Here is a 15814-nt window from a genome sequence, read left to right as displayed (position 1 = left end):
GGGGGTCAAATATAGGTAGGAGCAGGGTAAAGTGGATACAGGGGATCAAACATATGGTAGCTGAAGAAAACTGGACTTTGGGTGGTAAACAATAGAATATACAGATGTCAATTATAATGTACACCTGAAATTATATAATTATATTAACCAATGTTACCCCAATAAACTTAATTTAAAAAATATAATAAAATAAAAATAAAACTCTACCTAAATCTCTGGCTGATCTCTGAATGTACAGAGTTCCAAGCGGTCCAACTAACGCTAAAAGAACTGAACAGAGGTTTCAATTGCTGCCCATTGCAGAGGGAAAGAGTTTGGAGTTTGAGTTTGGCCAAATTAATTGTCCTTGAAAACAAAGAAATCAGTATTTTTCCAAGGAACCAAACAAAATCCAAACTCTACAACAAATCAGTCACAATACCCAGTATACAATCCAAAGATGTTAGGCATGAAGAAAAGGGGAAAATGTGGCCTGTAGTCAAAAGTCAAACAATGAGAATTAATCTCAAAAAAATCTAGATGTTGGACCTGGTAAGACAAGAACTTTAAAGTAGCTATTAAAACTATGCTCATAATGAATAAACAGATTGAAAATCTCAGCAGAAGATCTAGAAAAAAATAGGAAATCTAGAACTAAAAAGTATCAAAATAAAACATTCAGTAGAAGTGCTTAAAAGCAGACTGGAGTTGAAAGAAGAAGAATCTGAAAACATCAAAAGAAATTATTCATTCTGAAAAAGTGGGAAAGACAGAAAAAAAAAAAAGTGAACAGAGTCCCAGTGACCTGTGAGACAATTATCAAAAGGTCTAACAGAAGTTTAATGTAAATCCCCAAAATTAGAAGACAGAGAGAATGGCACAGAAGAAAAATATTCAAAAATATAATGGCTGAAATTTGATGAAAGATACCGATTTTCATAGTCAATTAAGTAAAACTCAAGAAGGTTAAATACAAAAATAAAACAAACCTAAATACATCATAGTCAAACTGCTAAAAATCAAAGAGAAAAATTTTTAAAGTAACCAAAAAGAAAACACCGCATTACAAACAGGGAAACAATAATATAAATGATCACTAACTTCCGTTCAGAAATAACAGATGCCAGAGGACCATGAATGATATCTTTAAAATACTTAAAGAAAAAAACTATAAACCCACAATCCCACATCCAGTGAAAACATCCTTCAAGAATTAAGTTAAATAAAGCCATGCACAGATAAACAAAAACCAAAAGAACTTGTCACCAGGAAACCTATATTACAAGAAAAACTAAAGGAAATTTTTCAAGCTGGAAAGAAATCTTAAGGAAGAAATGAAGAACACTGAAAATGGTAAATATGCACATAAATAACACTACCTCTTTTGTCTTATCTTAAAATATATAATTGTTTACAGCAAAAATTATAAATTCTATTGTGGATTTCATAGCATATGTAGGTATAATAGTAACAACTAGAGCATAAAGAGAGGAATTAATGGAAATACACATTTTACATAAAGTGATTCAATATTAATTAAATTGTGAAAAGTTTAAAATATATATCATAATCCCTACAATAACATCTAAAACAAATGCTAAGAAGTATAGCTAAAAGCTAAAAGGTAAATTAAAATGGAATTCTAAAAAAAAAATTCAATTAACCTAAAAAATAAGAAAGGAGGAAAAGAACAAAACATAGAGAGGATAGAGAAAAGCAAATGGTGTACCTAAAAGCAACTGTATCAATAATTACACTTAATGTAACTAGACTGAACATTGTACTTCAAAGCAAAACCTAACTATATGCTATCTATAAAAGACACATTTTGAATTTAAAGACACACTTATGTTGACAGAAAGTGATAGAAATAGATATACCATGCATACAATAAGTAAAAGAAAGCTTGAGTACCTGTACTAGTATCAAATAAAGTAGACTTCAAGTCAAATACTATTACCAAAGACAGTGATATTTCATATTATAAAAAAAAGTAATTTATCAGGAGGACATAACAATTATAAATGTACATGCACCTAATAACAGAACTTCAAAATACATGAAGCAAAACTGGCAGAATTAAAAGGAGAAATAGACAAATCCACGACCATGGTCAAGAGAGTTCTAACACCCATCTCTTGGTAACTGACAGAACTAAACAAATAAACAAAAAATCAATGAAGATATATATCAGAAAAATACCATCAAACACCTTGACCTAATTGACAGAAACAGAACAGATATACAACAATGGCAGAATAAACGTTTTAATCAAGTGCATATGGAAAATTTACCAAGACAGATCATATGCGGTGCCACAAATAAATCTCAACAAATTTTAAAAGACTGAAATCCTACAGAGTACATTTTCTGACCACAATGGAATTACATTAGAAATCAATAACAGTAAGGTATCCATAAATCCCAATACTTAGAAATGAAACACACTTCCTAAGTAACCCATAATCCACAAATAAGTCACAAGATATTTGAATTGAATGAAAATGAAAATACAACATCTCAAAATTTGTAGGATGTAGCTAAAGCCATGCTTACTGGGAAATTTATAACTTTAAATGCTCATATTGAAAAAGAAGAAAGATCTAAAATCAATGACCTCAGTGTCTAGAAAAGTTTAAAGAAAGAAAACAATTAAGGTCAAATAGAAATCAATGACATTTTAAAAAGACAAATAGGGAAAATTAAATAGGTTGGTTCTTTGAAACTATCAACAAAAATGTTAAATCTCTAGCAATACTAATCAAAAGAGAAAACAGCAACATGTGAAATGAAAAGATTCTAACATTAAAATGATAAAGGAGTATTATTAATAAAAGGTGAAAAAACATCATTAGAAAAGTCCATTATTTGTAGTTCACAATCAAAGCAGAAGCAAAGGTATATATTAGAAGAGAATTATGTTAACTCTAAATATGAACCTGCCACAGCAGAAATCTCTTGTAACTCAGCAAGGGGAGAAGCTGGTTCCGTTTTCATAGTGTTTTCTCCCATTGACTTGCAGTTTAACGCAGAGCCTGCAGCCCCCAATCCATGCCCAAAGGAGTGGCAAGTTAGTGCAGATGAGACCTGGCCAGCTTCCAAAGGAGATTTCAACTGACCTAGAAGAAAAAAAGAAAACTTGGGAAACATACACACATATATAATCTAGAAACAAAACTACCTCAACAGACTAAGAAAGCCAAGGACTTTTTAGAGGAAGCCATTCATGTCGCAGCATACAAGAATATATCCACAGGCTGCAGCACATATAGCCAGGGCTGTGAGCATCCTAAAGAAAAAGACCTGCCAAAAGCATTAACAAAAAAAGCATAGGCACTGGAATGAAATGGCACCAGAAAGACAGAGAGAGGGGCAGGGCTCTTCAAGCATCAAGCACTGTACTTCCAACCCAACATTCAGACATATATAAGCAAAATAATCTCAACTGTATATAAAAAGTTGGTCTATTGAATCATCAGTGAAGAACAATATAAAGAACACTGCAGCCCATTCATAACTTGATTTCAAGACCATCTAAGACTTGCAGAAGGCGGTACACAATGATTTAGATTGGTTATCACCAGATAGGCATCAGGATGGCAAGACAATTCCAGAATAGACTTCGACTCACCTTCAGATTGCTTAGTACTGGATGCTGTGTTTTGCAAAGAATCAGTATTAACTGTATCAACCAAATCTGATACAACCAAGTCAGGATCTAGGATCTCATGGGTCCCATTAGTGGACAGCCGGGAGGACCGTCTCCTCGATAAGTCTTTGTCAGTATTTTCCGAGAAGTTTTTTGATTTTTCCTGGGCTATAAACCATTAAGAGAGTTGTAGTCAAGACACCAGAAGAAATAACTCTGCTACTAGATTTCTGCACTCGCTGTCTTCTGTAAGAGTTTTACGGAGACTTCTGGACCAGTGATAAAAGGACATCTCCTTTCCTTGTTTATAGTTTTAAGTTAAGACACAGTCTCTCTGCCAGGACAGAATTTTCCTTATTTAAGGATTTATGGTCTGAAAATACATGCCAAGGTCATGTCCCAATCTCAACAACTAAGTTCTACGTTGGGGCTTCCCAACATAGAAGTCTGTGTACTAACTTTCAAAGTCAATAAGGTTTACAGGGCCTTAAAGCCATCATAAATCCTTTTTGGAGCCAATAGGATATTTTTTAAAAATCTATAAATAGTATTTTTAAAGTTTCACTCAGCATATGAAATCCACCCCTTTCTAAGCCATTAAATTTCCAGTGGAATCCAAATCAAATGTAATTTATGGGCATGTAGATGATACCACTGAACCCAACATTATGGAGTTTATGCTTTGAGATTTATTTTTATTCTAGCAAAACTTCTAATCCAACCAAATGCCACTGACTTTAGCTTCTTGCAATCAAGGACAAGCCTTAGAGTCTATAGGGATTAGGGAGAAACATAGATGTAGGGGAGACTAACCCAAGCAAAGTAAAGTTCTAGCCAGACATACACAAACTGAAGACTCACATGAATTTTTGTCAAGCCGAGGACGTTTTAATGGAACTTCACTTCCTTTTGATATTTTCCGTCTTCTCAATTCCAATGTAATTGGTTGCAAAGTTTGAGAGTTTGAATCCACAGCTACGATGTAAATAAAACCACACAAAAAAGGTATGTAATTTCTTAGTGTCTAATCCTCATTATATAAACACACACACACACACACACACACACACACACACACCCCCTTGCATGATAGAGACCAAGAGGCACTCTTAAGCTAAAAGGAAAAAAAAAATTACTTCCTTTTGGGAGATACTGACACCTTTGCAGACTGATCTCCTGATTCTCTTTTTTTGATCTCACATATGACCCAGCTCTAGTTATATACTTCTCTCCTGAAACTCTCTCTTTAAAATACTATACCCCAATATGACTGCTTTAAAATATGAAGGTATACAAGAGCAACAGAAAACTCATTTTTATCACCATCAAATTTTTTCACAAAATTTGATATATCCAATACTCGAGAAATTCACAATACAGACTAATTCCTAAAATGTATACCATGGAACTACAGCTTGATTATTGTTTTCAATCTCTACTTGTTAAATTAGTTAGCTTGGCATTGGTCCTAGTTTTGAGGAACCAAAAAGGATGTCAACATTTATAACCCTCAAAAACAATTCCAGAAAAATCTCAGGAGACTATGCTATTTGACAGTTAGTGTTCCAGGCAAGGCTGCTGATCACTAGCAAATCCGGCTCTAACATAATATAGCGGTGCCTATTCTAAACCCTTGGACAGTATCCACTATTTTTAAAGCTAATACTTAAGAAGCTCTCCCCTGATTAGTAAAGACAAGAATCCAAAAGGCAGGCAGAAGAGAAAACAAACAAAAAAATTGGCAAGCTTGGGGGAAAGGTGTGTGATGAAGGTTGAAGGGGGTAAGAGAAAAAAGGGAGGAAGGGAGGGAAATGGGAGGGAAAGAGAAAAGGCAGAGAGGGGTGGGGGAGAGCAGACTTATCTAACACCTTCAGATTTGCCATAATAAATGGCCAAACAAGAGACGGGGCTGAGCTCTGAGAAGGCAAACCTGATGAGAGTGCTGAACTCCTCGGCTCTTTCTGTATTTACTCGTCCCAATGTGCCAACATTATTTTGTTCCAAGTGGTGGGAACTTGGGAGATCGCACACACTCCAAATTAAACACAAAGACAAACAGTCCTCCTTAAATAACTCAGATGCTGTTCCAATAAATTCTGTGTAATCTAGAGAGCTCAAGGCTCCACTGAGTCAATGAACCTATTCCAAGCACTACTTAAAGGGGATCTGAACTTCTTCACTCTGATACAAACTGGGGCTCCCTATAGAGAAATTCAGTGTTTCCTAAACTCTTCTTACAGTTAAGACTCACCTGGGAAGGTTGTTTAAACAATTCACATTCTCAGACCCTGCTCCAGAGATTCTGACTAGAAAAGAAAGCCTCAAGCAAGTAGCAACAGTAAGCTAGGAAAACACCATTTCTCTATTAAACTGATCCACCCTAGTATGAAATCTTACACTTACAAAATAAAAGCAATAAACTGAATGGCCTGTATTTTATCTGAGTGAAGTCATGTGGCTTCACTGGAGCAGTGCAACTGTCCTAGTTCACACTTTCCAGAGGATACACCCAGAGCATGCATAGCTAAAGAAGAATGAGTTTCAGAACACTCAATTTCTACATATATTCTTTCCTAAACTGGGATGAGGACACATTAGATTTCTGCCAGTTCACATTTTCCACCTGTCCTTGCATAACTGTCCTTCTCCCACTTATATAAAAAGGCCTGTCTCTCACTCATCCCACATCTTAATATGGTACAGTTTCTAGAGTTCTAAAACCCCTATACTTTCTCAACTGAGGGTTCCTCATTTGAACACCAAACACATAGGTTATTTTCTCAGTTCTCCCAATGGTGGTTTATAACTGGAGCCATTCTCAATGCTCAGGAGATAAGTCAATTCATTATAGATCATAGATGCCTTGGACATTAGGGTTTGATTCTCTCTCAGAACCCTATTGAGAAAGCCAGTGAGTAAACTTAGGCTAGTGCTATCCAACAAAAATACAATAAGAGCCACAAACGCAAGCCATGTATGTAATTTTAAAAATTTTAGTCATCACATTAAGAAGTTAAAAAAAGTGAAATTAATTTTAAGAATATATTCCATTTAACCTAATACATCCAAGAATGTTTCAACATGCAATCAACATAAAAAATTGAGAAACTTTACGAATTTTTGTTTTAAGTATCTGAAATCAGGTGTGTATTTTACACTTATAGCACATCTCAATTCAGATTAGCCACATTTCAAGTGCTCAATAGCCACATGTAGCTAGCAGCTACCACATACTGGACAGCACAGGTCTAGGCATTAGATTTATCTAGGGACAATTTCAGCGTGCTTAGCTCGTGAGGAAGAAACCCAGTTACAACCACTGAACTGAGAGGTGCCTTATTTCATCTGGGAAGAAATCAATCTATCCAATTTGCTATCTTAAAATTAGAACTCGGATGTGAGAAGGTTATCTATTGGGAATGAGTACTAATACATTTATCTGAAGTAAATTAGGTAGACTTTTTGCCATAGAAATTAAGTCTGATGGACTGATGTAGCTGTTTGGATTTAAAGAACTAGCTTTCTATATCATATGGAAACAATGAAAGAGCTAACTCTGTAGTTTTGGTAAAAAATAAATTTTATATTTTATATATACAGCAACTATCTAAGCTTATGAGAAAAAAAGATATACTTTAATATGTGCTAGGGAATTCATAGTTTTTCAAAATTCTTGGTGAGACTATACAAGCAATAATGTCTGAAAGACCACTGCCAGATAATCATAGGTAGCACTCAGTCTAGAGATGCTGGGGGCGCTTTCTGCCACTTATTCAATCTAGAGAAGGAGTGTTTGGTTTAGAAAGATATTCAGGGTATGTTTCATTCTTAGTTACTCTGAAAGAATTCCAAATTTCAACTTATTTTTTTTTAATAATGGTGAATTCTCACCTAAATCTGTACACTCTAACCTTGACTCTTACCAATTAGCCATCTCAGCTTTTTATTTAGACTGGAAATTTCTAGTCAATAACCACTCTCCAGAGAGCTCAATTTCAAAGGCACCCATGCCTTTGCAGGTTCAGTGTTCTTTAGCCCCACCTCCTTCAGTGGGCCCCCTTCAGACACCCACACCTATTTTACTTCTCCTTTACTCTTTCATGTCTCTCATGAAAACCGTATTTCCTGATCCCAGGTTCTACTAAACTTACTTAAACTGAGATCATTTAAATAGATGCAAGAAAAGGCCTTAGTTTATTAGGTTGTATCATATAAGCTGAAGTATCTAGTGGACAATTATCAACTACCCCAGAAGGTGACTCACAGACATGTTTCAGATCATAGGACCATTCAAAGTCAGTCATAAAAATGAAGACCTGATTAACAGAAGTGAAAAAGAACCGCAAAGGCCACAGAAGAACACTCCTCTCACTGCACTTGAGAAACTCACCAGTAGGAGCTATGGAAGGGGGTCTGCCTCGTTTTCTTTTTGGCTCCCTCAAGTTTTCTTGTGGACTCTTCACAATGTCATTTTCAGGTTTCTTATCCACTTGAGCATCTCCAGAATACTCTCTGTCATTTTCTGAAATGTTCTCTTTATCTTCCTTTTCGTTCTTGGGAAGGCTTTTTTCTGACACCTTCCCCTTTTCAGCACAGATTAACTTTCCTTCTTTATCAGGCTGCTTGGGTCGCTTTTCTATCTTTAAGGCTTTGTCCTCTTTGTCTTTCTTCACATTGACTGTGGCTTTTCTCTGCTCTTTAAACTTCTCTCGTTTATCAGGAGATGATGAAAGCCTTTTGTGATCTGTTTCTTTAGGCCTAGCATTACCCACAATATTCTAAAATGAGCAAAATAGCAATTAAACACATTTTGTGATTACTTGCAAATATAAAATCATATTTTTTTGCAATCTTATGAAGAGGACATATGCCAGGTCACAAAACAGAAAGCACTACTGAAAATATCCACCCATACTCTGAGACTTGAGAACCAATCCTAAATTTAAAGAAAACAACAGTCATGTTCAATTACTTCTGAAATAGGGCTATCTCCCTTATGATTAATAAGTCAGTAGAAAATAATTAAGGGACAGACAACTACCCAGGGACCTCTTATGGAAAGCAATCTTTCTGACAGAGGTGTTCTAAGAAAATGCCTTCATGTCCTCTCCTTCTCATCTCAAGCATGATTACACTGACTTAGGGCCCTTCAGAGACCTGGCTCAGTTTGCCAGGGGACACTAATTCCCTGTGTAGAAAAGACCTCAACTGATTAACTGGAGGCGGAACAGGAAAGCTATAAAGATTTTCCAACCCAAAATCAAGGTCTTTGCTTCCTCTATCTGGTAAAGGCTGTGCTCAGTCAGTCAAACAAACCACTTACTGTGTTCTTGAGCTACTGAGTTTTTGTCCATCAGGAAGAAATACTGCTTCTTGGTTACCTTCATCCAAAATTACTGTCTTTAAAATTCATTTTAAAAATCTTGTGTCCTAGATGACTGTTTCATAATAAAGCCAGCTCTCAAAAAGCTCTGGAGTTTCCAAAACTACAATTAATTTATTTGTATATGTAGCTCTCTTTCAAGATCTCGACATTCATCATATCACATTTATATAAGATCCCTAGCACCTAGAATGCACTAGGCACACAGATCTTTGCTAGAAGCAGGAAGGAGTGCCTATAAATTCACTGAATGAAAGTTTAATTTGTCCCATAGGGAAAAATAATAAACAAAGAGAATCCTTGTTATTATAGCCTAGAAGAAAATATTTTGCCAAGTGTCAAAATTTTTCTGAAAGCAGCCAGGTTTGAGAACAAGCTTTCCTCAGTAACTGCTGGCAGAAATATAAATTGCAACCACCGGGGGGTGGGTGGCTGGGAATGAGGTGGTGGTGGCACTTTGGGTCAAAAGACTTAAGTTTATACTTTTGAACTAGAATAAATTCCTAGAAACAGAATCTGCTAAAAGAATAATCAGACTTATGCACCAAGATTTACAAATATCCTTAAATGACTATTAGGGAGCCAGTTACACAAAGTAGGATTACATACATATTACAGAATATTATGTAACTATCAAAAGCTGTATTCTCATAAAGTATTAAGGAACTTGGGAAAATGTTATTTCATTAAAAGAGCAAGTTGTAGTACAGTAATTTACTACATTACCTTAATTTTGAAAAGAAATATGTATATACATAAATATTTAACAAAAAGGATATACATCAAAATGTTAACAGTTAACAGCAATTGTATCTAGATGATAAAATTAGTTTACTTTTCGTGCTTTTCTGTACTTTCCTAATTTTCTACAGCAAACATGTATTGTTTTTAAACTTAAAAAAAAGATAAATGTTCCTAAAATATAGTTTATCAAAACATTTAGGACAGTATGGTTCTACAGAAAAAAAACTCAATCTATTCTAATACTATATGAAAAAAGCTTTAAAAATTGTCTGATTTTTTTTAATTTTTGCTTTGTAAGTGGCTGTTACAGAACCCTAGATTATTAGGAATGAAAAGTCATTTACTTAGACTACTACATCCTCTTGGAAAAGAAAAACAAGTACCATGGGCCTGTGCTTGACCACTTGCCAGGTCTGAAATGAGGTAAGAAACTTAGAGGCATCTGGGAATTGAGAACTGAAGCATACCCAAATCTACACTGGGTAAGGTGCCCAGCTCCAAGCTAAAGCACCATGAGTACTATCAGTTTATTGAGGGCAACAGAGTAAACAGTTCAACCATGTGTTATCTGGAGCCCTGGACTTCCATTTGGAGAGGTTCTGGATACAATCTGACAATTCTGGACAAGTTCTTAATATGGTCCTCTATCTATACTAACTCATTCCACAAACTGAACACAAAAAAAAAAAGAAGAAAAGAAAAATGCCAAATTGAACACCAAAATAACATTTTAGAGTACTGTGTACCTCCTTAGATTCCTGACAGGCAAATGATCAAAGAGAAACATTTCTGGGGCTAAAGCTTTATAATTTTGTCGATTTTCTGAAGAAGAAAACCAGTAAAAGGCAAAAATATCTTGAAGTTACCTTCAAAAATATCATGATCCTTTGAAATTGCTAAATATATGGACAGAAAAATTTACAAAAGTCTGTGATAAGTAACAGCATTTGATCATATAAGGAAAGATAAGGAAAGACGCAACAGGTTCCAGCATTACCGAATACTGTCACATCAATAAACACCAAAGAGATGAGTAACAATTAGAAACAGAGTTTTTAAAAACATCAATATCCATATTTTGCTCTTTCCCCTCAACTACTTCATTAAGACACAAATATGAAAAAGACTAAAGGGGGAAAATATCATAAAGAAAGTAAGCAGTACTTCTAGATGGCCTGCATCTAGAGCTTAAAGACAAATCAGATAAGGAGAAAACATAATTAGATCTCCTCAAGCAGTTCAGCAAATTCCCTGTGACGGGTAACAGCTCTGGGTGCAGGGCACATGGAGAGATAAAAATAACCAGACGCTTTCGAGAAAAAATGAGAAAAACAGAAACAAGCAATGGTATCCAAGTATGTGGTGCTTTTGAAAAGAAGAATCTGTGTTAAAAGGAAATAGCGAGAGAAACAAATATTTACAATTTCTAAATATCTGGGTACTACTTTCTGGTGAAATTGTGTCAGACAGAGGAAACAAAGACTTTGCCATCATAAACAAATGTAATGTCTTTGAGAAACAAAACTACGATGTTAGCATTATTCATACCACAAAGCACAAAACCACATTTCTCACCTGATCTTTGGAAAAAGGTTTGACATGAATATGTTTGACAGTCTGAACTACTCCATCATAAAATTTCACAGTGTAAGTACCTAGAATTCAAAAAGATATCATGATTTTAAGTTGCAGTTTCATGAAAGTGACAAAACTTTTCCAAGCATAAACACAAGGGAGACCAAACACAATAATAAACTTATGGTAATTAAAAATTGTTTAAGAATTACGTCTTAAGCCTTACTTATGTCTAAAATAATAGTATGTTTGCCTTTCTTTTTATCTATACAGATCAAAATCCATTTTAAAAAAAACTCATTTTTACGAAGTTTCATTAAAATAAAAACTTACACTGAATTTAGACCTAGAACAAAGAGCAGTAAAACAAGAATGTGAAGAAAATGCAGACTTATTTCTGAGTAAATTATTAAATTGTATCATTTAATCTTTATTTTCTGAGCTTAGGTACAGTAATAGCTTTTCGACTTTAAAAGAAACATGACCATCTACTAAAGGTATAATGTTTCTAGAGATCACATTAATATCAAAATCCATCTGAATTACCTTCACGTTACAATATTTAAAAATAGAAGACTTAGCCAAAACACTAAATGGTGCCTGATACATTACCAGTTTTATTTCATTAGGAAAAAAATATCCACCAAAAATCACTCTCTGCTGAAAAATAATGAAGCTGGAAATCCATATAATCTTATCTTCTCAAATAAGGTATCTGACCATAAAAGTTCTCATTAGCTGCACCCAAACCAACAATTTCCAACTTCTGCATCTTATAACCCACCCGTGTTCATTTTTTTTTTTAATTTGTCCCAGGGATTAAAAAAATAATAGTTAATCTTGTCAAGATTACCAGTGAACCACTGGTAATCACGTAATGGTTTACCACTAGTAAACATGGTCAATTGTCAGGACCAATTTCCCACCTAACATGGAAGGAAAAAAAAAAATCCAAAAGGCTGATGAAAACAGCAGAATCCAACAAGGATGTTAAAACTTTCTGGCTGGTTACTTCCTTCTTATACATTCTCTCTCACCCCACTCCATCTCTCTTCCAGTCCTAAAAAGGGCCCTATCAATGGCTAGCCACCGCTATTGAAAGCCTTCCTCTCTAATGTTCAAAGTCCAATGTGGTCTGAGCCCAGTTACTTGCCAAATCTTATTCCTCATTTCCTGCATACAATACCTACCAACTCAAAGTTACTAGCTACTTGCCACTCACTGAAACTGCCTTGTGACATATTTACCACCACATCTTATTCAAATATTTTACTTACTGCCTGGAATGTGCCACTCATTGATCCTTAAGCACCCCCACCCAAATGACCACAATAGTTCTGTAAAGCTTCCTGACTTCTAGCTGCTGGAGATTTTTCCCTGCTCTGAACTTCTCAAAGACTCATTTGGCACCTGACCTGCAGAGCTGCACACTTAGGTCTACCTTAATATAGAAGGCAGATCTCAAATCAAAGGCAGGCTCTCCAAGGCCACAGACCATATCTCAAACCAGTTTCTCTCTCACACAGCATCTGGCTCACCGTAGACCAGTGCTTCTTAAAGTGTGGTCCCCAGACCAGCAGCATCAGCAACTCCTGTAACTTATTAGAAATGCAAGTTACCAAACCCACCCCCAATATGCCGAATCAGAGTCTGGGAGTGTGACACAGAAATGTGTGTTTTAACAAGTCCTTCAGATGTTCTAGTACACACTAAAGTGTGAATACCACTGGTGTAAACAATTAGTAATTACATACTGATCTATATTCCTGGTAATTATAAAGGTAATTATTTATCACAAGTGTCACCAGCGTATCCGACAACCTTACTGCAGTCAATAACAGCAGAAGGGATATAAGAACCAAACTAGAGATGCACAGCAAGCTCATCTTCTCTAGGACCAAGGAGAAAGAGATACACAGGTTGCCTTGGATAGGACAAATTTCTGTTGCTCTTAAAATCTACCATAACTGTGACTCTAGGGCCTTTTCTCTATCCCACTCATTCTCCAGCAGTCAGAGAATTCCAGAATGCCATAAATAAAGGACTCAAAAATTTTTCAAATATGGCTTCTCAAAGTCCTGAGGTTTCCACAGATGTGCCTCAAGGGGTGGCCAGAAGGATACCCACATATCTGCAGGCACGCCTTCTCGATTCCCTCTTAGTCTTATCTTCTTAGCAATTTTTACATAATGGGCTTAGGTTCTGTGGACAACAATTTCCAAAAATGTTCATTTCTTCCAACTTCTTCAATTTCTAACTCAAATGAGTCCAGAGCAATGGCAGTGAACTGCCTATAATCACCAAGCAGGGACTAGGACCAGAGACTGTCTACGAATCAGGGTCATCAAGGCGCTACCAACTCCAGAAAGTACAGACCATCTACACCCACCCTACGATCATCTCAGATGCATGCGTGCATGCACACACAAATACTCCCTCAGTGAATATCTGCTCTGATGACTCCTGCAGTTTAGGAAAACCCTGCTCCAGAGAGGCAGCCTGGTACTATGGGAACAGTGAGTGGTTCTCAGGAACTCTAAAGTCCCACAGACCTCCATTCAGATTTTAGCTCTGCCATTTACGCATGTGCTCTGTACCCTCAAGCACTTTCTCCTGCGAGCTTAGTTCTTCACCTGTAAAATGAGGACAGAGTTGATGGCAACAAACCTTCCATGTTTATGTGAAGAACTAAACAAGATCAGATATGGATATTGATAGCAAAGGGACTGTCACAACCAAAGGGTTCTAATTATTATCATCTACCAATTCACTTTAAAACAGAAACACCAATCCCTGCCCCCCACAGAAAAGCCAAGCTAGCACTTGGCTTTTTAAATGTGTGGGCCTAAATTTTCCTTTTATCTCTGTGCAAAGCTGTTCACATAGTCCCAACGTCCCAACATTTCAAATGCAGGCTCAGTTACAGCATGAAAAAAAAATAGTAACAGCTTCGACCTGAGACCCTAGAAATAAGACCATTTCCATAGAATCTCCTTAAACAGACTTCAGGCACTGATTCAAAGAGACTGATCTGGGGGTAACAGGCACAAAACCTAAGAATATGCATAACTTGAAGGAAGAGGGACCTGATTAGCCTGCTCACTAGAGATAAAAAACCACAGATCAACAGGAAGGAACAATTCCTCATTTTGTTGTAAATGCGAACCTACTTTCAGTTTCCCCCAGAGAGAATGCTTTGCAAAGCAGAGTCATCCACAGCTGGGGGCACAAAGCCCTGACAGAAAAGTGACTTGGCCATCCCCATTGTAAAAAGTGGGAGCTGAGAAGCCCCAGCAAAGAGCTGAGGTGAACTCACCAGAGGTGGTTTCCAAATAAAGATTCCCTAGAAGCAGAAGCCCATCTTTTACTCCGACACAGACTGAGGGTCTACAATGCTACTAGGTGTGGCTGCCTTCCCACTAACTGATGCTTAATTACCACTGCCAAAGAACCATTCCAGGTGAAAAGAGCTAAATAACATGGCATTGCCTTCCCCAGTTTCCAAGTGCTAAATAACTACCTTAAAAAAACTCTAAGGAAAAAAAAAACTCTAAGGTTGCTATTCAGTTGTAATTCAATCATGCCAGACTCCCAATACCAGCAGCTACTGTTCTCCACTCCAGCTGGAGCCGTCACCCACCAACCTGCTCAGTGAACGCTCAGCCTCAGCAAAACCACCAAAGAGGTTGAGAGTGGCAAGAAAACCAGACCAAGCCTTCCACAGATCAATCTACAGAGTGTGGCTTCACTATCCTGGCAGCACTAACAAGACAGAATGACTTTTACAGGAAATAAAGGGGCACCTTGCCAGCAGAGCTTCTACTCACAGCGCCATTAAGCTGTGATGGCTCCTGCTACAGGTGACACTGAGGCAGGGCAGAAAATACCAGGGAAAGAGTGAAAAGAGAGCCCAACACTGTCCCTCCCAATCCTGCAATTGCCAGAATAAATCACGATGAATTAGAAACTGTCTGCTGACTCTCATAGATAAAATCTAACCCAAAAGCAGCACCTAAGGCTCATTATCTCATCTCAAAATATCTGAGATCTCACAAAGACAAGCTTTCCCTCACAAGACCACCCAGCCCATTCCACTAACTTTTAGAACTTCCCCTCCCCCAGTTCTTCCTCTCCTCCCCTCTTCCAATTAGACTCAAGAACCAGTAAAGGGTAGCCGCATAATACCGGACTTCAGACTCAAGAACTCAAGAAAACAGGTCTTAACAGAAATCTCCACTCACTTTCAGTCTCCTTCAATTAACCAAAATTCACCAGACAGAATTCGGAGCTTACAGAACCCACACATTAGGGCAGCAAATGACCTTTCAACGAACGAGGATTACCTCAAGCCTCTTCCTCCTATAATTTTAGCTCACGGAGGAAATAATCTGAAAAGATTTTTTTAAACAACTGTACAGCTCTAGTTGCCTAGTTTAAAAGACATTTAAAAATCTTAAATAACTATGGCTAATAATGTGGCCAAT

General features: G+C 36.7%; 1 protein-coding gene across 4 annotated transcripts in view; it reads right to left on the bottom strand.

The window, feature by feature from the left end:
• The window catches only part of PHF20 (PHD finger protein 20), a 104718-nt gene that overhangs the window by 51644 nt on the left and 37260 nt on the right, over positions 1-15814 (bottom strand). For all 4 annotated transcript variants that reach the window (XM_039864229.1, XM_039864231.1, XM_039864232.1 and 1 more), the window contains exons 5-9: positions 11331-11410; positions 8019-8406; positions 4490-4603; positions 3611-3796; positions 2919-3098 (exon numbers count right to left, since the gene is read on the bottom strand). In XM_039864229.1, the coding sequence (XP_039720163.1) occupies positions 2919-3098; positions 3611-3796; positions 4490-4603; positions 8019-8406; positions 11331-11410 (948 nt within the window). The remainder of the gene's footprint in view (positions 1-2918; positions 3099-3610; positions 3797-4489; positions 4604-8018; positions 8407-11330; positions 11411-15814) is intronic.

Source organism: Pteropus medius, unplaced genomic scaffold (genome assembly GCF_902729225.1).
Source record: "Pteropus medius unplaced genomic scaffold, Ma_sr-lr_union100, whole genome shotgun sequence".
Classification (NCBI taxonomy): domain Eukaryota; kingdom Metazoa; phylum Chordata; class Mammalia; order Chiroptera; family Pteropodidae; genus Pteropus; species Pteropus medius.
This window is presented reverse-complemented; position numbering and strand designations above follow the sequence as displayed.